Below are 22,344 nucleotides of genomic sequence, written 5' to 3'. Positions count from 1 at the left end.
AGGCATCGGAAGGTGGGATGGAAGGGTAGGAGGGAGGGAGCTACAAAGTGAATAAACTGTGATTAATAAAAACAAAAAAAAAAAAAACACACACACACACACAAAAAAAAACCCCAGAGGCATTGGATCGCCTGCAACCAGAGTTACAGATGGTTGTGAGACATTACGTGAGTGCCAGGGATCCAACCCAGGTCCGCTGCCAGGGCAGCTAGTGCTCTTAAGGGCTGTACCGTCTCTCCAGCCCATAAAAATACACCTTTTAATGAATGTGATGTTTTTAACAGAAACAAACACTGGAAGCCTTGAGGGACAATGGTGTACATTTATCAAGCATCTTTCAGTCATGTCCGCCTGTGTGAACAAGCCTACTGTGCACTTCGTTTTTTATTTTTTAAGTTTGATTTGTCTGTATATAATTGAAATTTTTATGTAACTTATTTTTCTATTATTTACATTATATTTTATATAATTTACATGGGAGTGCACATGCTCTTCTAACCTGAGCACATCCATGTACCCATTGCCAGGGCAGAAAGCAGAACATGACATGCCCAGAAGAGCCACTCAGACTCTGGTAAGTGCGATAGTCTCACAGGCCGAATCTGTTTTCCTTCATCTGGACATGGCCTCGGGCTGTGGAGCTCCAGGGCTCAGCTGAGACACCTTCAGGTGTCCCACTGATGTGAGAAGGACTCGGAGAAGCATAGGCGTAGGCTCGGACCTGAAGATGCTCAGAAAAGTTACAGAGCTAGCCCAACACGAAACGTTCAAGACTTTATTAGCTGTGTGACACTGCATGCCCCCAAGGGACCCAGATATTGTCCTGGAATTCTTGGGGCTAGAGGGGCTGGGAGGCTGGAGCTGTCTTTTATGTCCACCACAGAGGGCACTCTTAAGTCCAACCATATTAGAGGCTTTTGGCAAAGGTCTGGTCAACCCTGGCCTTGGGTCTGGGCTTTTGAAGGAAAAGGTGGTACTGAGCTGGGAGGTGACCATGTGCAGCCCCCGGCAAGACTCTCCCGAAGATCAGAAGCGTCTCCCTTCCGCACTGACCCTCGCATGCTGTAAGCTACCTCCAAGCAACCCTCTGCCTGGCTTGCCGATTACACGGACCTCCAAGGAGGCTGAGCCAAGACGTGAACCCCTTCCCTCAGGCCATTTGGTCACCTGGCTCAGCAGTCTGTAGTTTCTCTGAGAGAATAGTTTTCAGAGCTTTATTGGGAGGGCTGTCTTGGACCCCTCCCCTCGGGGGGCTTAACTCTCACCTCCCTGTATTTAAATTCCCTTGTGGTGGCTTTTATCTTGGGGTCCAACGGCCCTAACTCCTCGTGAATCCAGGATCTGAACCATGTCTCTGGAACTCCAGCTGCCTCGGAACAGAACCAAGGTGTTCAGGGAGGGAGGGAAAGCGGGGACCACTGAGCCCCTGTACTCCCAGGGGACACAGAGGTGAGGCTAGAGTTGACGGGAGCCCCTCCGGCTGTTCCTGTTCTGAGGATGGCACCAGAGTTTTGTCCATTGCCACAGCCAAGTGAGGCATCCTGGGGGAGAAATTCCTGGGCTTCCGAAGATATTTGTCCAAGTCACCATAGTTTAGGGTCTGGGAGAGAGGCAAAAGAGAAGGAGGTAGACTGTATGGAGCCACACCCCTACCTTCAGGTCAGGCTGGATTTTTCTTCATCCTGTGCATGAATGTGTGTATGGGTGTATATAGAAGAGTGTTATATATGTATGAATGTGTGTGAATATTTTTGTGTGTGCCAGTGCATGTTACATAAGTGCATGTACATGTGGAAGCCAGAGGTCAGTCTCAGTCGTTGTTTGTCAGGAGATGTCTGCTTTGCTTTTTGTGACAGGCTCTCACGTGGACCTAGAGCTTATTATGCTAGACTGGCTGGTCAGGAAACCCTACGGATCCACTTGTCTTTCCTTCCCCAGCCTTGGAATTACAAGTGTACACTACCACACCCAGCTTTTAACATGAGTGTTGGGGATCGAACTCAGGTCCTCGCCCTTGCATGGCAAGCATTTTCCTAACTGAGCCATCTCCCCCAGCCCCTAAGCTGGATATTGATCCACTTTGAACTCTGGGATGGGAACCAGGGGAGAGGTCTACCGGCTCCTCCTCAGGGAGCTGGGGATCCTGTTTTATCCACCCAAGTTGGGGGGGGGGGAATCATTCAGCTGCCTTCAGGGAAACCCTGGGGAGCCCCTCCCCTCTCACCTGTGCAGAGGGCATATGTCTCGCCAGAAGCGTGGGCTCTGAACTCTGAGTCACTGAAGTTTCAGGAAACAAGGCCAGGTCACTGGAGGCAGGGGCTCCCAGGATGTAGCTGGCATGGTCCTGTGGATGCTGAAGTAGCTGTAGGATGCGGCTGAGGTCTGACGACATGCGGGACTCCAGTCTGCCCGACAGAGCACCAAGGTAAAAGTCAGGGTTCCGAGAGCAGCTCAGATCCCGATGTCATCTCTCACTAGTGTGACCCAACCTCTTCCGGCTGAGTGGAATGACAGCCTGGGGCCTACCTGAAGTGATATCTCCACTAGGATCCATCCACAACATTTGCCCACATTCCCCTTAGCACATCCTGTGTTTTGTGACACTAGGGACTAGTCATGGGGCACACCACATTCAGTCCTAATGATGCTTTGATGTGGGTATTTTCTGACTGTACCCATTTTATGATGTGGCAAACTGAGGCACCAAGCTGTTAAACTCAGAGCTTGCCCACACTCTAAAACTTGTAAGTTACACAGCCATGATTTGATCCTGGAACTGCCCTCCTTGCCTTCAAGCCTTCTCTTTGCCACCCACAGGCAACACCCACTTTCCAAGGACCTCTGGAATTTGTTCCTGCACAGGGATGTATCACTTCCCCTCAAGACGTTTCCTTGTTTTGTTCTGGGGTTTTCTGGAGGAAGCCATGCAAGGAATTATGCTCAGTGATAGAGAATTAGAAACCTATGCTAAATGGATCTGCCATTCTAGAACCCAATCAGGCACCCAGTGATGCCCCTAAGCTCCCAGGAGGCGGCAGCACCTACATCCAGCCAGCTCCTTTGCAACTGCCCCAACCTTGCCAGAGAGGTTCTCACCTGTTCATCTGGTCCTGGAGCTGCTCTAATTTAGAGCCTAGCTCCCGAGGCCAGCAATCCAGGTCCTGCTGTGGGTTTGAGGGACTTGGGGGCATTTGGTGTAGCAATTCAGGCCAAAGTGCAGATGCGTCTGAGATGCTCAGGGAAGGGGCAGCACCTTCAGGAGGGAAGGGGACAGCTTTTGCTAAGGCTGACACCACAGGCCTGTCCCTTTTTACCAGGGCCCATGTGCTCCCCCTACTTGTCATGGGAATACAATAAGAGGAATGGTTCTCCTTACCTGGGTGCCCTGAGGACAAGGTCCTGTTCTTATGCAGGTCTGGCTTCCAGGGCCCAACTGGATATATCCATGGGAGGGGAGGTGGGGCCCTCAGCTTAAATGGAGTGGTCAGGGTGGGGATTTCTAGCCCTGGTCTCATAGACCTGAAGCCCGGGGAGGGGTGAGGAATCTCCTGGTACCTTCATACAGAACCTCAGGCACTTGGCTACCAGTGAGCTCTCCCTCTCTGACTCAGGCCAGCAGGGCTGGGAAGAGAGAGGAAGGCTTCTATTCCTCTGCCCAAGGAAGAACCTTTCCCTATCACCGAGTGGCTGAGACAATCCCTCTTTCAACAAGAGACAAAATACAGGGGATACTAGAAGGGGCCAAAGGCTGGGCAAGGGCCTGGCTACGGGGCTGGCTGGACTCACCTGACTGGCTGTCATTGAGGAAGAAGCCTTGGGGATCTTGGTTGCCTGGAGCCTGTCGGGGTGATGACTGGAGACCCCCATCTGCCTTGTAGGGAGCAAACGTAACAAGTAACAGGGAGCAAAGCTGGGACAGGGTCTCTCTCTTTGTTCCTCCCTGTTCCCAGCTCCCCTCTGTGGCCCTTGTAACAGCTGGGTGAAAAATTGAGACGGGCATCTGGGCACACCAGGGCACTCTAGACAGCCTCCAGCAGGCTCTCACCTGAGAGCCTCTCGGGCAGGTAAACAGGCTTAGAGACAGGTGACCAAGTAGAGACCCCCCAGAAAAGTCTTTGGAGACTGTTTTGTGAACAGTGAGACCTGAGGGTGCATGGCAGAAAGGCTCCTCCCCAACTGCCTTTTCTCCCGTCTCCTAAAGGCCCATGCCTCCCAGTGAGTGAGTAGCGTCTTTTGGTGAAGACTGTGTCTAGAACCCCCAGTCCACTCTAGGTGGGATCCATGGCAGCATTCTTGGATACAACCTTTCTGGCACCATGGGAGTTGAGGGGACCTTGGTGTTACAGTCAACTCAGGCCAATGAAGACCCCGACAGGCAATCCTCCTCATCTTTCTTACTAGGATGAGTTCAGACTCCTCCTCCAGGAAGGACCCTTGGAACTTTCACTGAGGCTGTAGTGCCCACCCTCCTTGGCAAACTGGATATGATGGCTAGTTTCATGTCAACTTGACACAAGCTAACGTCATCTGGGAGGAGGGAACTGAAACTGAGGAAATGACCCCCACAAGACTGGCCTGAGGGCAAGTCTATGGTGTGATTTCCTGATTGGCATGGGAGGACCCAGATCTCGGTAGGTGGTGCCATCCCTGGGCTGGTGGTCCTGGGTGCTATAGGAAAGCAAGCTGAGTAAGTCGTGTGGGCAAGCCAACAAGCAGAGTTTCCCACCCCATGGCCTCTGCATCAGTTCCTGATTCTAGGTTCCTGCCCTGACTTTTTTGGATGATGGGCTACAAGCTGTAAGATGAAATAAACCCTTTCCTCTCCAACTTGTTTTTGGTCATGGGGTTTTATCACAGGAATAGCAACCCTGAGACACTGGAACACCCCAGAAATTGGCTGTGTCTTGCATACCCTTGAGGTTTCTTTGTGTCTTTAAATGAATGACACTTTATTCCTCTTGGATTGCTATGAGGTAAGCTTAAGAGACAGCTGTATCACCAGCCTGACACCACAAGTCCTCAGATGTTAGATCCCCTCTTTTTAGCTGAGTGCCATGTGGTGGAAAAGCCTGGGTTTTAAAGCCAGACAATTTGAATCCACATTTTGGCTCTGCCTTTTACTAGCCATATGGCTCCGGCCAATTTACTTACCCTCTCTGATGGTCATTTTATTCATTTAGATAATGGAGATAAGAGCATCACACGCAAGGGCAAGACTAGAACAACATAAAAGGAGCCCAGGGCTTAGCTCACAGCAGCCACTCATTACACGGGAACCATCTCTATAGTTAGTGCTGTGTTGGCCACAGTAGGTACAGAAGCATCCCAGCAAAGGATGCAGGAGTTGAAGGGGAAGGGGCAGTGGTCAAATGAGTCCCTTAGGCCAGGCGGGCCAAGTCCTTAGCAGGCTAGCTGGGTGCTACCCATACCCATCACCCTTTGTGTGGACCACCGCCCTGGCCTTCAGGCCCAGACTCACGTCCCGCAGGTTGAAGGTGACCTCCAGCTTATCCCAGAAAGTGTCTGCGAAGGCAGGATACATGTCCAGCACCTCCAGCAGGTCTGCTCGATGGATCTTGTGCAGGTCGCAGTAGGTCAGGGCACGTACATCTGCGCTAGACTTGCCTGGCCTGGCATGGAGACTGACAGGCTCCCCAAAGATGTCATTCTTCCCTGCCAGCCAGAAGGATGGTGGTCCCTCCAGGGTCTCGCTCCCTTATGAAGATCTTCTCTCAGGGCCCCTTGACTGTGATCTTCCTACCTCCCACCCCGGAGTTCCCACAGAGCTGGGGCCTGGTGCTAAGGGGGCCTAAGGACAGGGTTGCATGTGCTGGCTTTGATAAAGAGGGGGATGAGGGAGGGCCATTCATCAGTCTTCAGTTCTACAAAGAGTCCCTCAGAGCTGCTCCTGCCCTGAGAATATGGGTTCTTTTTTGTCTCTTAGCCACCTTCCACCAGAATGTCCTCTCTTTTGTTTACACCCTTTAGTATGGTTCTCATTCTGGCCAGGAGATAGAAGGTAGTCAGGGACACTAGCAGTTCCTTGCTCCATTTCCTTCTGCTCCCCTCAGCCCACTGACTCTATGGAGCAGGGGACAGCAGACCCTAGCATAAGCTTCCAGCTTCCCTGGGAAGGACCTTAAGCTTCTGTTTCTTGGTCTTCTTACTCTCCATTGTACAAGCACGGAACCAGCATGGCTCTGGCATGGTACCCTAGGAAGCTACCTCCCCAGCCCGTGAGTGTCTTCAACCCTCAAATGGGCATAACAGTGTCATCTACTCCACTGGGCTGTTTGTAGGGGCAGGCATGGCAATGTTTGAGAAAGTATCCCCCAAAGCAAGAGGCCCCAAGAGTTGGCCAACACAAGGCATAAGGAGAGAGAGCAGCACAGGGTAGACATAGGGTAGGAGACACAAGCATTAGGTCCTTGTAGAGCCAGGAGCTGTGATGTCAATGAGATACAAACCTGAGTAGGAGACTCTCCTATTGGAAGCCCCTCAAAGCCTTGAAAGGCAGGCACTTAAGTTGCCAAGGCTACAGAATAATCTTAGGCAGGGCTCCTACTGCCTACCACAGCTAGGACAAGGAGACAGGGGCTTTCAGTAGGAGTAAAATTCCAAGAGAATCAAGGACGAGGCCCTCCAGCAGGAAGGAAATTTGGGAAGAAGAAACAGCATGTGGTCATCCCTGCATAGTCAAGGCTGGGCAAAGAAAGGCCAGAGTCACAAGTGCCAGGAATCATGTTTTCTTTGGCTCCTGCTGCTCCCCAGGGAAGCCCAGCCTCCTTGGCCTTGTAACACTAGACAAGGGACACTAACGGATTAGCACAGGCAGGGGGGCTGGATGGAGGCTAGGCATGTACCACCAAGAGAACAGGATGAAGGATCCTCCCTATACAGGAGAGGACTGGGCCTCAGAAGAAATGTTCCAGGGTCACACAGGAAACCCTGAACCCTGTTATCTGAGCAACGGAATACCAACCCTCATTTTTTTAACACACGAAAAATTACCATCTAATGTCTATTTCCACTCAGGGCAAGACGAGAGGATTTCCTGTCTCTCACTGAAACTTAAATTGGACCATCTTCTTAATAATTGATATTAATTATCCCTCCCACATGGGTGGTCTTGGCGAAGGGAAAGAACTCACAGGGGGAAATCCATGCTGTAGGCCAGCCTGGAGAATGACTGGGTCCGCCTGACAGATACAGGGTGGGCTCTGAGGACAGAAGGGCAGCGTGAGCAGAAAAACGGGAGTCAGGAGGTGATGAAGTAGCTGTCTAGCTGGAGCCTGGAGTAGCAGGGGAGGGCACAGGACCCACAGTGACCCGGTTGGGTGGAGTCAGGAGTTACATGGTCACACAAGCCATAGGGGCCTGTCAAAGGTCTTGAATGGAAGAGGAATCTGTACAGGTGCGTGTCTGTTGTGGGGTGAGAGAACTGAGGGTACCGCTAATGTGAGACTCAGGAAGGGAGGGCCTCACAGCTGCCCTGGACGGCCAGAACCAGGGGAGACTGGTGTAGAAAGCAGATCTACCAGTAAGGGAAACAGAGAGAGCCCTGTGCACAGCTGGCTGGGGGGCAGAAGACTGGAAACTGGCTGGATGTTCCTGTGGTTGGCTTTAGCCCGGACAAAGGAAGGGCAGGGGATGAGGACACCCTTGAGGGAAGTATCGCACTTGGTCTGTCTTTTAAAAGTTTTATTTCTTTATTTCTGACAGTCTCTCCTAGAGCCCAGACTAGCTTTGCGTGTGTGTCACCGCGCCTGATTAATGTAGTGCTGGAGATTGTGCCCAGGCCTTCAAGCACAAGAGGCAAACACTCAACCAACTGAGCCACATACCCAGGGTTCTGCCTGTCTTGATCTAAGGAGACGCTGAGGCAGGGACACAGCTCTGGGGATCCTTGAGGCTCAGGCCTCCGGAGCAAGGGGCTGGCCCAGGGGAGGCTGTGAAGTGAGGTGAGAGCAGTGTCAGCCCTAGGTAACCAGCCGCTGAGGTCAGGGTATTGGAGAAGAGTGAGCTAGGAGAGAACCAGGTCATGGAGATCAAGCTGGGACCTGGCTGGAGTTAGAGTTGGAGACTTGGGTCAAGGGCAAGGAAGATGCCAACAAAAGAGACGACCCTGAAGTACTTGAAGTCAAGTGACTTGCCTAAGGTCACGAGAACAGACAAAAAGCTGTGCTAAAGATTCTTTGAGCTAGGTTTAAAACTCTCTGGGGCAAGCAAGATGGCTCAGCAGATTAAAGGGCCTGTGGCCAAGTGTGACAACCTAAATCTGATTGCCAGAACCTACATGGTGGAAAGGCCAAGTTGTTCTGTGAGCTCCACAGTGGTGTCCCCTGCCCAGTGAATAAATAAATGTTCTGGTTGTTGTTCGTTTTCGAAACAGGGTTTCTCAGTGTAGCCCTGGCTGTCCTGGATCTCACTCTGTAGACCAGGATGGCCTCAGACTCACAGAGATCCACCTGCCTCTGCCTCCCAAGTGCTGGGACTAAAGGCGTAGGTCACCATCGCCTGGCAACAACCAGGAATCTGAACAGGACTGCTATTCAAGAAACCCAGGTCCTTGGTAGGGCCTCTTCTGCCTCAATCCCCTGGGTCAACCCTGCCCCACTCACCTAGAATGGCCACCACCACGTCATCGCGCAGGATCTCGATGGAGCCACGAGAGATGAAGTAGAGTGTGGAGAGCACATCGCCCAGGTGCACCAGAGTGTCCCCCGGCGGCGCATGCGTGGTCTTGAACTTGACCGCGAGCGCGCGCAGACAGCCCTTGCTGGCCCCGCGGAAGGCGGGACAGTGTTGCAGTAGGGCCCGGTGCAGGTGCAGGCAGATGTCCGCCTGAAGGCACTCCGGGAAGCCCTTCAGCACCTGCGGGTGGGGCCCATGGCGAGTCCCTCCGGGCGCAGCTGTGGGGGCTGTGGGCGCGGAAGAGGGGGAGAGGGGTGGGGAGTGGGGGTAACCTGCACCGGGCCTCGACCTCCCCCCTGGGCACGAGTCACAGCTGCTGGCCCACTTCACTCCCCGTCAGGGCTGAAGGGCTCACCGCGTTCATGTCGATGCCGTTGGTATAGGACCAAGCGTGCTGGAAATACTCTTCCAGGCGCTGTCGCAGCGGGTTGGGGATCTGGTGAAACCGGATAAACTCCTTGACACGCAGCATCTGCGTGTGGTAACGAGCGGTGCCCGAGTACAGGCGTTGGATGATGGCCGACACGTTGCCGAAGATGCTGGCGTACATAAGGGCTGGGGGCGGGGCAAGATGGGAATGTGGGGCTCCCGGGTGAGCCCTGGCCTCCCAGTCCAGGCAGGACCCCAGGGACGGACCCCCTCTGTCCTGATGATAGTAGAAGTGCTAGGGACCGCACCAGCACACGCAATGGACAAAAGCCCCTAGGCTACCTGCCTCCTCACTGCACTCTAGGCCTCAGGCATCTTCCAGGCCCAGAGGCCAGACTTCTTCGAAGAAAGAACTAGGGCAATGGTTTTTTGTTTTGTTTTGTTTTTTTTGGGTTGTTTTTCCTTTTTCTTTTCTTTCTTTCTTTCTTTTTTTTTTTTTTTTTTTTTCCAGGTTCAAATTTGTTTTCTCCTTCAGGTTGCGAAGATATAACACAGGGAAAACTCTGGGTCTCTCATTTTCACCTCCCACCCCTTTCCGTTTCCTTGTTTTTGTTTTTCTAAATACTCTGAACATGGCAACCTCATGTGTAAATTCCCACACCACCTTTAGAGTTCTTAAACAAGGTGTTTTGAGAGGCAGGGAGTTCTGTGCAGAGGCTGTGAGCACCCAGCCTTTCAGCTGACCCCTGGGCTGGCAATGGGGCTAGCTGTGGGTCTCCAGCAAGTCACGACCTCTGGCTTCTCCTTTAGAAACTGGGCTCCTAAGGGAATTCAAACACCGAACTCTGTGACACGCACAAAGGGGTGCTTGCATGAGCCAGCGTCATGGGATCAACTATCAGCAAATAAATTTTTTAAAAAAATATTATTTTTTTTGGAAACAGGGTTTCTCTGTGTAGCCTTAGCAGGCCTGGACTCGCTTTGTAGACCAGGCTAGCCTCGAACTCACAGAGATCCACCTGCCTCTGCTTCCGCCAGTGCTGGGATGACAGGCCTGCGCCACAGCCACCGGCTTAAAGAGAATTTTCAAACGGGGGCTACTTCTTTCATTTTATAGTGTGCCCTGAAAATGACTCGGCCTACAGCAGTGCCTAAACAATTGCTCACGTCTGTATAGGGGTGGAACACACGCATACACAGATCTACACGCCGCACACATGGGGCAGCGCCCTGCGTAGCACGAGGTCTCACTCACAGCCAATGAGCATGACGCAGATGGAGAAGACCTTCTCGGAGTTGGTGTTGGGCGACACGTTGCCAAAGCCCACGCTGGTGAGGCTGCTGAAGGTGAAGTAGAGGGCCGTGACGTACTTGTCCTGGACAGAGGGTCCCGAGGCCGGGTCACTGCCATTATAGTGCTTGCCAAGCTGCGCACCCAGGCTGTCCAACCAGCCGATCTTGGGCTCCAGGTAGGGTCGCTCCACGTTGCCGATGGCGTACCAGATACAAGCCAGCCAGTGCGCGATGAGCGCAAAAGTGCACATGAGCAGGAAAAGCACGGCGGCTCCGTATTCCGAGTAGCGGTCCAGCTTCCGGGCCACACGCACCAGCCGCAGGAGGCGCGCCGTCTTCAGCAACCCAATCAAGGTGGTGGTCTGGGAGCGGGGAAAAGGTGGAGAAAGTAAGGGGTCAGCTCTCAAAACGGTAGATCCGGGCTTCCGTTTGTTCTTTTGCCTCTGTTATAACACAGCCATTCCACAAACACTCAGGGAAACACCAGGCAGGAGGCAGGAGAATGCAACTAAGGAGCCCGAGGGGTTCTCAGCCAAAGTATAGAACAGTGTCCTGGCGGCTAGGCTTCAGAAGCCCAGTGGGAGCAAGAAGGAAAGGGAGGTCAAGTTTGCAGAAGCAGGTCAGGGAAGGCTTGGTAGACTCGGCATTTGAGAATGAGGCTAGTTCTCCAGGCAGATGGGGGGGTGGGGGGAGGAAGGGGCACCGTTGGTACAGGGCCAACAGGGGCACGAGTACTATGGCCTGTGCGGGAAAATCAAGTGTGGCCTTGAACATGAAGAATAGGTGAGAGGAGAGCACGAAGGGAAGATGTGTGTGGCCACTCCAGTGGGTTTGAGGATCCGTAAAGATCCAAAGGTTCTGGGAGCCTTGGGAGGTGTGGGAGGTTCTGAGGGAGGAGCAGCAGGGTTGAGTAAGAGATCTGGGGCTTGCCCTGGCTGTGTGTAAGGAGGACAAAGCCTGGGGAAAGGTAGGGATGAAGTGAGAGGGGAGGGGAGTGGAGGGGACTTGAGGATGGTTCAACAGGAGGATTGGGGAGGCAGGATATGCTTGATACACCCTGTTGAATGGGCAGGGGTGATAAGAAGTGATTGGAACCCAGAAGTCAAGAATAGCATGAAAGTGTTCTCACGTTACCCACAGGAAGCAGAGCGGGGCACAGACAGGGACCGAGGTGAGGATGGCTTAAAAGGTAGCATTAGGAGTTGGGATGATAGCATCCCCATCCCACAGAGGGCAGAATTCCAGACCAACCGGAAGCCTAATCCTCTAAGTGGACTTGCTAAGAGGGACAAGCTGTGGGATGGTCCCCAGGTCTGGCGGTATATAGTCTTTCTTTGGGGCTAGGAGATGGTAGAATGTCTGAGTCCCCCTCTGCTTCCATTTGCCATCTGCGTCAGTGATGGGCAGCATAGCTGTGAGGCAGGGAGAGGCCGGCATGGCTGCTGGCATGGACCAGGTGTGCTCACCTCGTCTGAGCCAGTGCGGAAGATAAGCAGGTCAAAAGGAATGGCAGCCACCATGTCAATGAGGAACCAGCCCTTGAAATAGTGGACAGCGATTCGTCTCGGGTGGCTGACCACCTCATCATTGGTGTTGACGTAGGTGGTTCGGAAGTTGATGACAATATCCACAACAAACATGATGTCCACAATGAGGTCCACCACGGTGAGCGGGCTGCAGGTGTAGCCACAGGTGCCACGCTGCGATTCCTCCTGGTCGCTGAGCAGAAAGGCTGCCGAGTAGGGCGTGAAGACCGCCGTGTAGATGACCAGCAGCAAGATGAGCCAGTCCCACACAGCCTTGAAGGGGCTGTAGTGCAGGATGGTGCCTCGGTGAATGCGAGGAGCCTGCAGCTTATACTCCGGTAGCACGTCTGCGCCCAGGGACAGGACCTGGGGTGGAAGCCATGGGACAGCCAGCGCTAGTAAGTCAGGTCTATGGGGAGGTCTGGAGGAGCTGTTACGAAGTTCATGAAGGGCAGAGGGACAGAGGAAGGGCACATGGGGGACAGGTATGTCAGGAGGAGGTAGGGTGGAAGAGGAGAGCACATCCCTGTCACATGGTCTGTCCCTGGATGGTCACAAGCTTTCTCACCGACAGCCCCTCTTGGGATGAGCAGGGCCAAGCCTAAGGTCATCTTGAATATGTTTCAAGGAAGAACCTGGATTAAGATAGTCTGGTGGGCTGTTTGTCTTCCATAGGCTTTGGGGAAGGGGGCACTGTTTACTTGTTTGGTTTTGTTTTAGTGCTAAAGATTAAACCTAGGGCCTTATCACACGTGGCAAACAGGCGCTCAACCATTGATCTAACTCCCCAACTCAAGTTTGGGGTTCTTGATGAGAAGAAGTCATTTCCAGAAGAGTCTTCATTCCTGAGGGCCAGTGGGGGTCCCTCCTGAGCCGACGCTCAGAGCATCCCATGCAAAGAACCAAATTCGAGTTGGGGTTCAGCCAGCCTGGACACCCGACACAGGCCTGGGCTCCACGGGGCTCCGTCTAGCTCTCCTATGCATCACTGCAGCCTGAGAGCGCTTCCTTCCATCCCTGGTTGCCCTTGCCTCCAAGACTGTAGCAATGGACAGTTGCTAAGCCAGAAGCCAACAATCCCCAGCTGACTACCATGAAGCAAAGCAGCCGGGGTATCAGGAAGGGCAATGTGTTTTTGAAGCCAGATGCTCCAGGCTAGATCCCAGGGCTGCTGTTTGTTTTATCTGTGCCTTTGGGGCAAGCTTTGTAACCTGTGATGTCCCCTGTTCCCTCACGTGTAATGGTGGGAACACAAACAACACAGGATCGTGACTGAACGAGATCGCATCTGTCTGCTTCTAGGTCAGTGGTCCTCAACCTTCCCAATGCTGCAGCCCTTTAATACAGTTCCTCGTGCCGTGGTGGCCCAAACCATAAAAACTACTTCATAACTGTAATTTTACTACTGTTGTAAATCATAAGGTAAAGATTCGATAGGCAGGAGATCTGATATAAGACCTCCCCCCACCCCCGCAGGGTCGAAACCCACAGGTTGAGAACTACTGTTGTAGACCATCCCCACTCCATTGTCCTGCGCTGACACTGTTCCGACAAGGATGGGACTCATGAGGCACTGACCATCCCCGTTGACTCCTCCATCATCAGTTCTGTTTTGAGGAAATCAGCCACGCAAGGCTTTGGTCTTGCAGACAGGGATGAAAAGAAATCAGTCTAAGGACTGGTTTCCACTGATGTGGTACTGACCTGAGATGCAGACCCATCGGTGGGAGCCACAGTGTTCTGCTGGGCTCAGCTTTCAGCCTTTGCCTGTATTTTGCTTTCCCAGGGACCCACTTGGGATCCCACATAGACTTGAACTCTCTCCTTTTTTTTTTTTTTAAATTATTTTTCTATCCCTATATGTAGCCCTGACCCCATGGTTATTCAGCTCAGTAGCCTGTGCCCCTTCACCCACACAGCTCTGGGTCCACATGGGCTTTCAACCAGGACCCACCAAAGCATCCCTGGCAGGTGAACTCTGATGCAAAGTGGCGAGTCACACTACCGAGCCCTGGGGTGTCAGCTCTCCTCCCTGGCAGGCCTTTTCTTAGTCTTGTCTGTGAGGCTAAATGGTCTCCTCCATAGCTGGTGCTGGCATTATCTATGCTTCAGATGAGAAGGGGCAGAAAAAGGATTGTCCCCTCTGCAGCCCTTCCTCGTCCATGCCCTAGGCTCTTCTCTATGGCTTAACAAAGCTCCTCTGTCTCCTGAGCTGGCACTACTTAATGTCAATAGGTCCTCAGGGACCATTTGGCCTAACTCTTTCCTGTATATGATAGCTCTGAGGCCCAAAGGTAGGCTGTCCTTTGTCCAAGGACACATGGTGAGTCGGTGCCAGGATCCTGGTCACTCGAGTCTCAAGCAGGGTTCTATTCATCTCTCTCTGGAAGAGGGGACTGTGGTGGTGGTGGCGGGGGTCAGCTGAAACAGAGAATCCAGGAAGGGACATTTGCCTTGGGCTGACCAAATAGAAGACACACATTTAGGGAAGGATTCCCAGGGTCTTACTGAGGTACCATCACTGTCTCAGCTCTGCCAGGCATGCTGTATTAATAGTGAGGGGTAAGTGGTCATCATCAAAAGCAAAGGGAAAGAGCAGGGCTGGGGCAGGGCTCAGAACATCTCTGTTTCACCATTCCTCTGTATGGGCTTGACCCTCTGTGCCACTCCTTCCTTGTGACCGCAGAGCCACCGTCAGGCCCTGTGGCGCCCTGTGTGTCTCCTCCTCCCAGCTTCCTGGCATCTCCAGGCCTAAAGGTACTCACAGGCCTTGCTAACCTTAACCTCTGCTGGTTTCAGGCCTCAGGGCTGTGGCCTCAGGGCGGGCTTTCATGTCTTAAGAGTCAGACTTAAACTGTGCAAGAGGAGGCTGAGGACTCAGACCAAGATGTGAGAGGGTTGGACAAGTCACACCTCCATACTTAGGACCTCAGATGAGCTGAGGCCCGAGGGACCCCAGCCGGTCTGACACAGCGCACCACTCCTGTCCTGCAGACCCGTACCTGGGTGACCTTTTCAGTGACGTTCTGTGTCCGCTCCACCACCTTGTGGGGAGCAATGATCTCAATCTCTGTGGTGGAGCCCGAGCGGTGCTTCTCCAGGTTGAACTCCACGAAGTTGAGTGTAAACTGTGGGATCTGGCTGACGGTTCTGTACTTGCCCCGGCCTGGGCCGCGCCCCTGTCCGCTTGGCCTGCTGCGAGAGCCCTCTGAAATCAGGGTCAGGAGTCAGAGGAGCCAGGGCTGGGGTGGTGGCCTTGACTCTCCCTCACCACAGTTATCCCCCCCGACCCCAGCAGCACTCACCAGAGCCCAGGAAGCTGTGCGACAGCAGACGCTGGGTCAGGCTGCGGCTGCTGCTCTTGGCCAGGAGCTGGGCCAGGTCCTCGAAATTGAGGATAAACATGATGACAGCACCGTCCTCATTCTTCACGGGCACCACATCCACCAGGCAGCGGAAGCTGGAGGCTGCAAACCCCATTGGCGGGGGTAGGGTCGGTCACTGAGGCCAGCCTTCTTGCAGTGGCCTAACTAAGGGAGGCCTGGGTGAAGGTCAAGTGAAGGGTATCCACTGGAGAGAAGAGGCCTGGACACTGACCAGAGCTATTTGGCAGATAGTGGACGAAGCTGTCCAGCAGGTGCCCCCGCCCTCCACAGGGCAGAGCAGCTCATTAGGAGATAATGCAGATTCAGGTCCAAGTCTAGCTCAGCCTCCCAGCTCAGGGCTTAGCTCTGAGGGTTGCTTCTGTGGTAATTAAGGCTGAGCAGATGGGGGTGGATTAAGTGGGGAGGTGAGTGAGGGCTGTGGCTCTGGCTGGCCCTGGGCTCAGCTCCTGCATAGCCATCCCACAAAGATGCCTGCTTCCCTGATGCTGGAAGGAGCTTGCTAGGAAGGCATCAAGCACTGGGCGTGGAGCCAATTGGCACATTAGGCCTTAGGAGGTCCTGGGAGCAGGCAAACGAGAGTTCTGAGGAAATGATTTGTTGGAGCTGGCAGGAGACATGGGGTGAGGACCCCCAGTCTCTCAGTAGATAAGAGGTTGGGGGTGGGGGGGAAGGGAACAGGTCTCATTTTTGAAAGGGCAGTCCCAGGCAGAGGCTAGGACTGAGGAGTAGACAGGATAGTGACCTGGGTGTGACACAAAAGAGAGAGGGAGAGGACCATGTGGAAAGAGAGCCTCTTAGCATCCCAGATCCAGCTGTTGGCATCTATGCCTCTGGCCACACTACCCTCCCCTTGCTCTAGAGTCTCACCATTGACTCATTGGCAGGTGGGGCAATACAAATTGAAATGCTGCATCTATAGAGTCCAGTCCGTGCCTGGACACCTCTTAGGTGTGCTATATCTATTGACTCAAACTATTGTTAGGTGTCAGTTCCAAAAGGGCAGGATCCCCAGGGACAGCGGGCTCAGGTGACCATGCAAATCAGAAAGCCGAGCTGCTTTTCCAGAGGGTGTCGCCTGTCCCAAGGATTGCCGACTGACTGAGGAAAGCAAGCTTGAGTGAATGTGAGGGGACAGTGGATACAAGCCTTGTAGTAGGAGCGCCACTACTGTGGTGACCCCTGGAGCCCCTCTTCATCAGACTCCATACTTAGCACGCCCTTTCCAAGCTGGGGTACAGCCAGGCCTCCCCCATCTTCCCTCCCTCTTTCCTCCTGGGAGCAGGGATCTCCTGGATCAGGATCAGATTCCTGGACTCCCAGGCACCAAGCAGCCATCTGCCAGCTGCTGCCTGGACCCAAGGGAGACATCCACACCAGAGACACTGCCTGCCTGTTGAGCCACTCCTCATCTCATCGTGCTGTAGCGAATCTTCTCAGCTTGGGGGTGATGCTCCTGTCCCTAAGACCACACTATGCCCCCAGTCTCACTGGCACTGGGGACATTAACCCAGTAACCAGTTGATGAAGGTGTAAAGCTGGGCAGAAGTACAGGCACTCCAGACTCTCTGTGCCTCTGGGAGTTGTCAGGGCCACCTTCAACTGGTTGTATCCCATGGGTGCAGAGGCTCGGAATAGATCCTTGTCTCAGTAAGAGCTGAGGGGTTGGTAGGGTTCTTGTGTGGCTTTCCTCATCCCACCCACCACACTGGTTGCTTTGGTAGTAGATGGGAGGGCTAGGGGGATTTGAAAAAAGCCAGAGTAACTTCCTTTCCCTGTATCTTGATCTGGCTGTCCTCTTACCTGTGATTCAGAGCCCACAAGTAACTGGGTGAGTGGACTGTTCTTGTTTGTCTTCAGGAATGGCAGCGTTCCAATGTCCTTGCTCTGTCCCCAGAGGAGGAACCAGTCCCTGCCTGTTTCTCCCTTCTAAGCGTTCCTCCTGGCACATACTCCTCTGATCAAGAGAAGCTTGTCTGGCTTCTGATTCTGTTCTTCCACCCCTTGGCTATGTTCATCTTGTTCATCACAACACAAACCCCCTCCCAACCCTGACCCTCACCCTCTCTTCAGCATGGCCTCCTTGTTGTCTTTTGCCTTTCATGCACACGAGACAAATGCTTTACCACCAAGCCACACCCCTTGCTCTGCCTGATCTCTTGATGCAGACCTCACCTAGCACTGGCTTGAGAGCCCTTAGCAGCCTGATGCTGCAAGCTGACGGCACCAGGAGGGGTGGCTGCACTGTGCTGCTCTTGGCTTTGCCATTCTGGCATTTGTGAGCGAGCATGTGGAAAGCACTAGGGGAGAGTGAGGGCAGCCCCTGACCTTACCCTTTACCCTGTCCTCTTTATCTGGAACTACAGACTAGAGGCATTCTGGGCCTCCTCTAGCCTAGCTTGGGGTTTGGTGAAGCTAGGCAGAGCTGATGGGTGTCCCTTAGGGAAGATGCGAGGGTAGGCCCCTGTGTACTGCCTGGGCCTCCCTCTGGACAATTATTGGCTCTAGCCCTGCTTTCGCCTCCCTTCCTCAGCGGGTAGGATTTCTGTCTCCCCGACAAAGGGGTCGGAGGAAAGGCTTTGATTCCTAGGGTTCTCTGGTAGGGTAATTTTTATCAAGCGCGCTGGCCTGTGAGGTGACCACGCAGATACGCAACTGTAGCTCTGTGGAGACAGACTTAAGATATAGATATAAAAATTTCAGTAGATTGCCCTTTTAAAGCCAAGCGGTGGCATCAGTGTGCACCTTTAATCTCAGCACTTGGGAGGCAGAGGCATGTAGATCTCTGTGAGTTCAAGGCCAGCTTGGTCTAAAGAGTGAGTTCCAGTACGGCCAAGGCTATACACTGAGACTCGTCTCAGAAAACCAGAAGGGGGGATTATAAATAAACTAACTAGAGATGTGTTCAGGAGCCCTTCCCACCTTCTTGGTGTCAGAGGTTGGGGCAGAGGGAGAGAAAGAAAGAAGAAATCACCATTAGGATGCTTTTCAGCAGGACTGTGTAATGCATGTGAATATTTGTTTTTTTAAATCGTATTTAAAAGTCACATGGTCACAGTGGCCTGTTAATGTGGACATAAATTATCTGAGTGCCACAGGGAAATGCAGGCTCCCTTCTTGGTTTTGGGCCACTTCAGGATGGTCCAGGTGGTCAAAGGCTTAGATAACAGGACAAGGAAGGCCTGAATCTTGATTTCAGGGGCCAAGACTTGGCCTTGAACTCTGCCCTTTTCCCAGGTACCTACAGGGTCTGAAAGCCCTGACCTCACATCCCCAGGAGTCTACCGTCTCTCGTCCTCTAGGGTCAAGGAAAGAGACAGAATAGACCTACTCTCTTGTCACCTCCACTTCCTGCTGCCCCATCTTGTTCCTCTGGGACCCTTCTCACTCCCCTGACTGTCACCTCTTCCTTGCAATGATGTGAAGAGGTGAAGTCACAGCTTTTAAAAATATTCTGACTTTGTTAACCTTGCAAGCCAGCCAGCCTAAGCCGGATTCTTTCCAGTCTCCTGTTCTTTGCTTCTAGCAAGGCACTTTCCACCTGCTGCTCACTTGGCTAGCAGCAGGAAAGGACAGCCCAGATCTGAGCTGAGAAGCCCTCAGAATCCTATAAACACACACACACATGCATGCACACACTTTCACACACATATACATACACAAACATGCACGCCCCTCCCCACCTGCACATACACACCATGCTTCCTGAACTTGGTGTTAGCAAGTTCCAGCTCCCCTCCGGCCCAGTCTAGAGGTGCCTGCCCTGTTTGTTCTACAGGGCAGCGTCTCCCTTTTGGGTGTTTCTTTCCCCTAAACTCCTGATTCGAGGCACGGAGAGAGTTGAGGTCCTTTCTTTCTTGGGATTACTCAGAACAAACATCTCTGAAGGAGGGCTCTAGAGACTTGGGTTCCAGTTGGCCCCTGACAATGGGGTCTTTGGAAAGGGCCTTCCACACCCGTAAAATGAAGGGAGTTATCTAAGTCAATGAGTCTTAAAATTGGCAGCAAATCAGAACCACTCAGGAGATTTTTTTCCCAGATAAACCTGCCTGGTCTCATCTTGCACCTTCTTAGTCAGCCTCTCTCTAGGGAAGGTATGTTTTGCAAAACATGCCCCAGGTAATTCTGACGAAGAACCAGACTTTTTTGGTGGTGGTGGCGGGGAGATCCTGGTGATTTCTAAGAGACTTTCTGTTTCTGATTGCAGTTCCACTACCCTCATGCACTCCGGATCCTGTCTGCTGGAGGGAGTAACAAAGGCTGCTGAGCCCCCGGTCCCCACCCCTGGCTTGTGTTTCTGCTGTGCTTTCCGAGGGCTTGAGCAATCCATCTAGGTAATCCACCTGGTTAAGGCAAACCCAAGACTCTCTCTTTCCAAGGAGCTGGACTTAGGTGAACCACGCCCACTCTTTCTCTTCCATCCGGCAGCCCCCATGCACTGGCTAGATGCTGAGACCTTGAGGGGCTGACTTTTCCCCTAATCCCCAGAGCAGACAGGCGAGGGAAGGTTAATTTCCATCCTAGCTGCTTGACAGCTGGGGCTGACAGTGACAGAGTGGCTAGCCAGGAGATGGGGGAAGGAAAGTGGAGCAAGAGGCTCTGTCCTAGACTAGTACTGATGCCTCAGCCCAGTCTCAAGGCCCTTAGAAGACTCAGCCCGCAGTGCTCATTGCCTTCCTCTGATAAAAAGGAGGCTAAGGGGATAGAACTTGCCCAGGCCCCTTTGACCCCTAGGTCAAATCCCCTCCCAACCCTTGACCCAAGTGCATCTCACCATCCTTGCGGTAGTAGAGGATGTCCACCTTACATTCTTCAGCCCCAAGCAGGGCCTGTGCCAAGCGGGACACGGCACTGCTTGGGGTGTTAGGGCCTGTGAGGAAGTCACAGGTACAGGGTCTCTGCATCACCTCCACACGGGAGTAGCCGAAGAGTTCGCAGAAGCCATCGTTGCAGTAGATGATGGCACAGTTCTCCATCTGTGCATTGGCAATCAGGAACTTACGACCTGGAGTGGAAGGGAAAAGGTAGGAAGACCCTGGTAGCCAGAAATGGGTAGCTGGAGGGAAAGATTATAGGGACTCATGGCAGCTGAGAAGGGGGTTTATATACAGGAGCAGGCAGAGACCAGAAAGAGGGAGGTGGAGGGTCCTCCCCGCCTCCCCTCAGAGGAGGGGAGGGCGGGAGGACCAAGAGTCCTGGGGGAAGGTCATTCCTTCTGGAAGCACAGAGGGGCGTGAAGGAGGCAGGGAGTAGAAAAGCAGAGGCACCACCGGAGCCAGGCCTGAGGGCTGTGGAAATACTACCAGGACAGCTAGGGTCAGTGGAGTGGGAGGAAGACCCAGAACTCTTGGAACAGTGGAGGGGGTCAGGACCAGAAAGGAGGACTCTCACCAGCTGAGAGACAGACTTGCTCATTGGGCGAAAAGCAGGAAGTCAAGCAAACCTCTAGGAGAGGCATGAACGCTCTGGAGGGGTGAGTGGGACAGTGACTGAGAGGCAAAGGAAGGAGGGTTTGGGACACCAAGAAAACCGCTGTGGGGAGGTATAAGGGCTGCATTCTGCGCCGGAGAGCGAACATACGGAGGAGGTATTGGGGATGCCAAAACGAAAGATTTTGTGTTCAGAATCTAACCTCCCCCTCCCCGCCTTTTCCTTCTACCCCACCAGAAGTCAGTCAAGAGTCTGGCCCTTCAGACAGTCCCCCACACCCCAAAACCTCACACTTACTCTGGCCCTCGAACTTGCGGATGATAGTGTCTAGGTAAGTGTTCTGGGGAGCAACGTGGCCCCTGCGGACCGGCATCTTTCCGTCACAGCACTTGCTGGGAGTCACCCGCGCCCTGGCTCCTGCCGTCTCCGTCAGTCCTGGGGCTCAGCCGCGTCGGGCTGGGGTGGGCGCCGCCCCCGGGGAGGGCTGTCGGGGCCCCGCCCGCCCTTCAGCGTCTGCCCTACCCGCCGCCGCTGGTCCTCCCTCTCCCACAGCTCGGCGCTCCTCCTCCTTCGAGAGGCTCGGCCCGGGAGCTGTCCGCGGCGTGGTGCTGAAATAAGCTAAGGGACGGCAGAGAGGCGGGGTCCAGGACATGGGTAAATTCTCTGATCCAGCAAGGGCTCTGAATCCTAGAGAGAGGGTCAGGGGTTCTGGACCTAGGAGACTCTGAAGAATTTCCGCTTATGTCCAAATGACCGGTGGCCTCAGCATCTCCTTGAATCCCTTCTGGTACTGAAGGGCAGTTTCCCAGGCAGGGGAGGGGGCAGAAGTTGTTCGGGGCTTGAGGAGACCATTTGTTGAAGGGATTTAGTGTTAGAACTGACAGCAGCAACGGGACACTTAGTCCTTTCCCTACTGATGCTCTCCAGTATGTTACCACCGCCCATGCACAGTTTCTAATGGCAAATCCAGCCAGAGCCTGTTCTAGGAAGATGAGGTGGGGTCCACATGAAGGTGCACAAGAAATAAGGCAACAGCATCTTCAGAGGCCTCAGAGCTTTTAGCACACAGGCAAGTCTTCAAAGAGGAGCAGATCTACAAACACCTAGTGAACACACTAGAAGAAGCAAATTGGGGTGGGTGAAGATTATTGAAAAAGTTTTTTTGGAGAGGAGGCAAGAAGGACCATGGTTCACTAAGCACTTTTGATGGACTTGGAACTTTGCAGAGGGACCCAAGACCAATTTTTAGCCACAGCTTAGTGCAAACATTCAAAGTGAAGCATGCACCTTTGAAAAAGGCCCAAAGATGGAGTCAGTGCACAGGTGATGAGCTGGGTGATAGGAAAGGTGAAAACACAGAGAAAAACAAAAACAAACAAAAAAACACACACACACAATTGATAAACAGCCTCCAGTGCTAGTTTGAACATCCAGATTTAATTGATGTACAGCTGTGTTCTTAAGCAGTTTGATGTTCAGAAGGAAATTTGAAGACATTTGAAGGAAATATTCTGGCAGAAATAAACTTTACAAAGTGGATGAGGGAGGGGAGATGGCCAAGGAGGTTCAGTGAGGCTTCTCTCGGCCAGGTGAGAGGCTTGGAGTCCTGGGCTGGATGTGCCTTTGCCACGCAGAGTCACAACACCTGG

At 53.1% G+C, this 22,344-nt stretch overlaps 1 protein-coding gene across 6 annotated transcripts; it reads right to left on the bottom strand.

Moving 5' to 3' along the window:
• Positions 1-761: 761 nt before the first annotated feature.
• Kcnh6 (potassium voltage-gated channel subfamily H member 6) lies at positions 762-21,152 on the bottom strand. 6 transcript variants are annotated; one of them, XM_055592601.1, is made up of 13 exons: positions 20,993-21,151; positions 20,040-20,270; positions 15,188-15,349; positions 14,885-15,090; positions 11,823-12,248; positions 10,319-10,718; positions 9,050-9,249; positions 8,622-8,874; positions 5,480-5,673; positions 3,787-3,871; positions 3,097-3,253; positions 2,225-2,405; positions 762-1,600 (listed from the first exon to the last, which is right to left on the bottom strand). In XM_055592601.1, the coding sequence occupies exons 1-13, from the start codon at positions 21,066-21,068 to the stop codon at positions 1,319-1,321; spliced, it is 2,853 nt and encodes a 950-aa protein (XP_055448576.1). In that variant the 5' UTR covers positions 21,069-21,151; the 3' UTR covers positions 762-1,318. The 6 variants fall into 6 exon arrangements, with proteins under 6 accessions (XP_055448576.1, XP_055448577.1, XP_055448578.1 ...); XM_055592602.1 differs by having other exon boundaries at positions 8,622-8,844; XM_055592603.1 differs by lacking the exons at positions 762-1,600; positions 2,225-2,405 and adding an exon at positions 3,556-3,621 and having other exon boundaries at positions 3,173-3,253; positions 3,787-3,867; positions 20,993-21,152.
• Positions 21,153-22,344: the final 1,192 nt, after the last annotated feature.

This window comes from Psammomys obesus, unplaced genomic scaffold (assembly GCF_907164565.1).
Source record: "Psammomys obesus unplaced genomic scaffold, mPsaObe1.curated_primary_1811, whole genome shotgun sequence".
Taxonomy (NCBI): Eukaryota; Metazoa; Chordata; class Mammalia; order Rodentia; family Muridae; genus Psammomys; species Psammomys obesus.
The sequence above is the reverse complement of the archived record's forward strand: the minus strand, read 5'-3'. Positions and strand labels throughout refer to the sequence as shown.